The 5384-nt window shown below is 35.8% G+C and overlaps 1 protein-coding gene across 1 annotated transcript in view; it reads left to right on the top strand.

Annotated features, from left to right (window-relative positions):
* Positions 1 to 355: 355 nt before the first annotated feature.
* LOC106672158 overlaps positions 356 to 5384 on the top strand; it is a 23794-nt gene continuing 18765 nt past the window's right edge. Inside the window, exon 1 of the mRNA XM_014403354.1 lies at positions 356 to 622. Within this exon, the coding sequence (XP_014258840.1) occupies positions 442 to 622 (181 nt within the window). The 5' untranslated portion in view covers positions 356 to 441. The remainder of the gene's footprint in view (positions 623 to 5384) is intronic.

The raw sequence follows: 5384 nt of genomic DNA, 5'->3' as shown, positions 1-5384 counted from the left end.
GGGATGGGATTTATTCAACAACGTCATCAATTATTAATGGTTTTTCAATTATTACTTTTGCCAATTTCACACTATTTTCATCGTTAAATATTCACTTGTGGGGTTTCATCGTGAGTCATTCGAACAAATCCGTGACCAGGGGAAAACAAAAAGGCTCTTTCTTTCGTATACCAATTAAAAAACTTGCTGGATAGTTTACTAGATAGTACGCATTATTGGATTAGTTAAAGCTGTGATTATAAAGTCATTATTAACACGTTTCGATAAATATTTATGAGCTGTTCCCGGAACTGAGATGCATGTGTAATTGCAAATTGTGGACCTCGAAAGTGATGAAGGGATACTAGAAGACTGAGTCAAGGACGGCGTGCCTTTTGCGTCCAAACCTGAAAGGAGGAGGCCACATAGACAGCAGTCCATTCCTGACCGTGGAACAGAACGATGTACGATATGACGACCGTCGCCGGTTTCTTCGTCGCCGCATCGATAGCCCTTCTCGCCGGGCCGTCATCATCACAATTTTTGCCAGTTCACTTTGTCCACTTCCACACCCCGATTTACACAATTCCACCGTTGACGTTCCAGGCTTTGCTTGGAGGTGGATTCAGGGCTTATCTGCCAGGTAAAATATTTTTCATAACTAATATGCCTCGTGTGGTCTGTCAGATACGTTTCGGCATCCCGCTATCTTCACTGATGTATCTGTACGCAAATTCCGAGAATGGGCAGACTGAACGAATCGGAAACGACTAAACTAAAGTTCACTACCACGCAGATCTCAGAAAGATATCGCACAATACAAAAAATTATTTTCTTATATTATAACCAAATTTTAATCTGGTACAGTAAGGTAGATTAATAAATAGATTATAACAAAATTGATACAAATGTTTGACGTAGTCTTGACACGACACATTTACCAAGTTAAAGGAAGTCCAATACACACGCATATACAGAGTTGAAAATATCACTTCTCGCAGTCCACCAGCTTTTATACTTTACTTTTAGAATCACCTATCCCAGGTGCTGACAGTCCGGGGTTACACCATGGTCTTGTCCGCCCAGCCACCAATGTTTAGAGCTCGAGGGGCTATCAACGGCTAGGTCATTTCAGCTCCTTATGCAATCAGTTTTTAAATCCATTCACACCCTCATTCAATCTTAAATACATTTATACATTTATTTACATAAAATTCGCTCAATTAGGTTGGTGCAAATGGTAATCAATATTCCTGCATCATACTTTACACTTTTATATAACTGGTCAATATTCCACCATCGAACCTCTCGCACTACATATTTACTCTATTAAACACATTCGCTAACATGTGTATACTAGGTTGCACTATGAAATCACTACTTTATGTAATAAAACAGCTCTGTTGCGTCTAAGAATCGGACCCAGATACTCACTGTCCTGCTCAAAAACAATTCTCATACCGGTTGGCATTCTTGCGCGCTCTCTATATGGAGCCCAGGAATTTCACCCTTTAAAGGTGGGACACCAACCATTTTTCGCTGACGAACACTACGCTGAATTCGTGTAAAAGTAAGTTGCCAGGTGTAAACTTTACACACTTAACACACTTAATCGGCCGAGGTTGACCCTTCTTCTACGACTCAGAATGAAAGGGTCATTTGAGGAACATCTAACGGCAAAGGTCTTGATACGTAAGAATTCTCAGCCGATCCAGCCCACCGATGCCCATTCTTTTAATCGTGATTTTTATTGGAGTTTAAGCGTAACAGGGCCGGGTCACGGTGATAAAGTCCGGAGGTTTCCAGCCTTTGTCGCTAAGTCCACCTTTTCGTTCCTCTCCAGACGATTCGTGGGTTCGAATCTCACCTGTGACACAAATTTTTCATTACGAAAAATCGTGTATATTAAATTGTATGTATGTANTATGTGTATGATATTTTTGGAATAGAATCGGTGTCAACCTTTAGTATCAATTTTTCAACGTTGCTGTGGAGACCATTTGTAGATCTGACCTTATGGAAAAATTTTATGATTTTTATAGAGTGTTTTAAACTAAATGTTTTCAGATAGATAAATATTAATAAAATTGATAAAAGTAATATATGTACACTAAATTCTTCTTAATTCACCTTTTAATTAACGCATTAAACAAAATAAATTCCATTATCCGGGGTTTTTGATTTTCCCTCGATCCCCCCTTCACCGTCATTACCCCGGATAATGGAGGTTTTACATTCAACCTTAACTAAATTACACTCGGTGCCTAGTTCTTTTTTCCCCTAAATGCAACGGAATAATATTTAGATATTTGAATATTAAATTATCACCCAAAGTTAAAATTTTATTTTTTTTTGTTAAATTTTATTATGACGGATTATAGATAATAACCGCCTACCACTCCCCTAGAATCGAGATGGGCCAACATTGATCCATAAATAAAAAATATCTACTTATTCCTGTAATAAAATTAAATTAATCGCTATCTTAATACTACATACCTTTTCCTATTTAGTACCCTATCTTCTCATACATTCAGTTTTTCATCACTCACGATTTGTCTCCAATTTTACATTGCGTTGCAAATATGATAAAATACGGAAATCTCTCACGGAAATCCCGAATATATTTTACTGTATTCGACCATCGCCTTCTACTGGAAATCGATTTAAAAACATCCACGAATTGAGAAAGAATCAGGCATGAAAATCGTATTGGATATACATTGGTAAGTAAATTACAAATACAAAATACAACCTCCCCCACACCGGTTATTTTATTGACTTTTCTTGGTATAACTCTTTTTATTGGTTATTATTATTGTTTTATTTAACTTTTTTCGTTGTTTTTTTTAATTAAATTTATCAACTTCATTGACCGAAACATTGATCTTCCTGGTTGGATCAAAATAAATATACTAAACTCCCACGTTATCTCCTACAATCCCATTCAACAATACCTTAAACAAAATAAGTTGTTGGTCCTCCAGATGGTCAGCGCAAACAATCACGAAAAAAATAATATTTCGTTTTTCATTATCGTACACTTTTGGATTAACCGTGTATTAATGATTAATGTGGTTATTATTTATTGCTTATTTTATATTATTTTTTAAATATCACAACTAAAATTGATTTTAAGTAAAGTTTTTTAATTGATTTTAAATGTTTGTGCATGTTAAGTGACTATATCATTTACAAATTTAATGAGCTGTGAAAAACATTCTGAATTAATTTCTACGTTTGCACACGTGAACTTAAACTAATAATGAAATCCCAGTACGCCCACGATTGTCTGTTTTTGCAGAATCGATTATTTATTTTTAATTATTCATTCTGTGTAATTAATTGACAATTCACGTTCTATGCTTATTGGACAAAAAAAGACGAAACGACATCAACATATGTAGATAATAATAGCGGATCATGAAGATGTTGAATTTTGATTTTAAGTCTAGTTTCAAATTTTTACCTTTTTTTGAAAAATTATACATGGTTATACATAATTCTACATGGTTAATTAAAATCGGTAAAAATTATACATGTTTATACAGGATACGTACATCAGGCCAGTTCGGCTTAAACATTTCAAATACGACCCTATGCATCCTGACACATCATATTAAAGGATTTTTCACGTTAAAAACAATGGTGCAATCCGATTTTAAATTGGACAAAAAGTAACACTGTTATAGCAAACGTTTGAAAAAACGCATTTCGTCTGTTTCGTTGTTAATTGCAATAATTTGCTTCTTTGCTAAAGTAAACATTAATTGCCTCTGTTGTTTACATTCTGGCATTGTTTGTCAAACTCGCATTATGAGAGCAAACTTTAATCCCAGGAAGTAAATAAATTTTAAAATAGTATCAATTCATTACATTCAGTATTCTATTCAAAACGAACCGAAGAGCATATTTTTCCGCTCTACAGCGAATTGATATGTATGGCTGCTTTATTATCAGTGGTGGTATTGTGCGTCGTGTAGTCGAGTTGTACTCCCAGAAATATCCTGTTCGTTCCAGAGTAAACCACAAAAAATGTATTCATGTTTCTCGCAACGGATCAGTTGCAGTTCCATCACAAAGAAACCGGCAGCGTAATTTCGACGGGGAGCTGAATATTTTATTGCATATTCGGAAAAATCCGAATTCCTTTTTCCGAAATGTTGGAGGATGGTTTTAGATTTTTCAAAAAACTAGAGTTGTACTCCAGAATTAAATTTTAAGCCGTATCGCTCTCATCTTGTCCAGAGCCTTTCAGGTATTTCAACTACGAGGTTATATGAACCCTCGGGGTGCCGATGTTTTTGAAAAAAAGCCCATTCATATGTCGGGTTCGAATGCAGGGATGCTGGATTCGAACCCGGGACCTTTACAGTGATGAGCGACATGTTAATGCCTAAACCGTTGCAGCCACCGACGCCCCCCCCCCAAATTTTGATTTGGGAGGCTGCAGAAAACGTTCTTCCATACGTTCTGTAGACTGATAAATCAAAGCTCACCTCTAATGGCATACTAAACCGTTACTAAACTAATTCGAACCTTTTTTAAATTTATTTATTTGAATCCAAAAATTTTATACAGCCATTTTTTTACATTATTGCATTATTTATATTATTGAGAACTAGATATTACATTATTATACACTTTTATACAATCACAGTAACATTACTATTTCTAAGAAAACGGTACAACTCACGATATACAGCCAATTCGGTTGACGATAACAAAGTACCGTATACATAAGGCAGTTGTACATTTATTTCTTTGGCATTAGAAAGTCTATCGAACATATTTCTGCGTTCATTCCCGTGTTTCCAGTAGTGCATGATAATGTGTTCAAGATCCTCTTATGTTCCACAGTCTTTACAGTACGGTGATGGAATTATATTCAGTCTGTTGAGGTATCCCTTGCAGAGTCCGTGATTGGATCGTAACATCATCGTTTTGCAAAAGGCCTTGTTTATATTGTTTGCTGTGCTGAACCAAGGCTCTTGTCCTACTAACGGAAACATATTTTTGTAGAATATACCTTTGTTGTTTGAAAGGTATTTGGTTTGCCAATCTATCTGCTGCTGCAACCTTAATATAGCATGCAGATCTTTTCCGGTTACAGCTACGAATGTTGTCCGTTGTGGTGGCATCTTTGGCTAGCCGATCTACATCACTGTGTTTGAACCCCGTATGGCCTTTGATCCAGGTGATTACTACTTTATGCCCTTTAGACCTGATCATTGCTAAAAGTTCAAGGATGTCGATGATAATGTAGTCCGCTATAAACAACATTTTGTCATTACGAAGTTTTTGAACACAGCTATGATAATCTGTATATATGATGACATTTGGGATTTGCTTGTCATTCGCATACTTCATAGCTTCCCTTATAGCAATCAATTCTGCACTATATA

Source organism: Cimex lectularius, unplaced genomic scaffold, assembly GCF_000648675.2.
Source record: "Cimex lectularius strain Harlan isolate CLEC.00 unplaced genomic scaffold, Clec_2.1 scaffold90, whole genome shotgun sequence".
NCBI lineage: Eukaryota > Metazoa > Arthropoda > Insecta > Hemiptera > Cimicidae > Cimex > Cimex lectularius.
The sequence above is the reverse complement of the archived record's forward strand: the minus strand, read 5'-3'. Positions and strand labels throughout refer to the sequence as shown.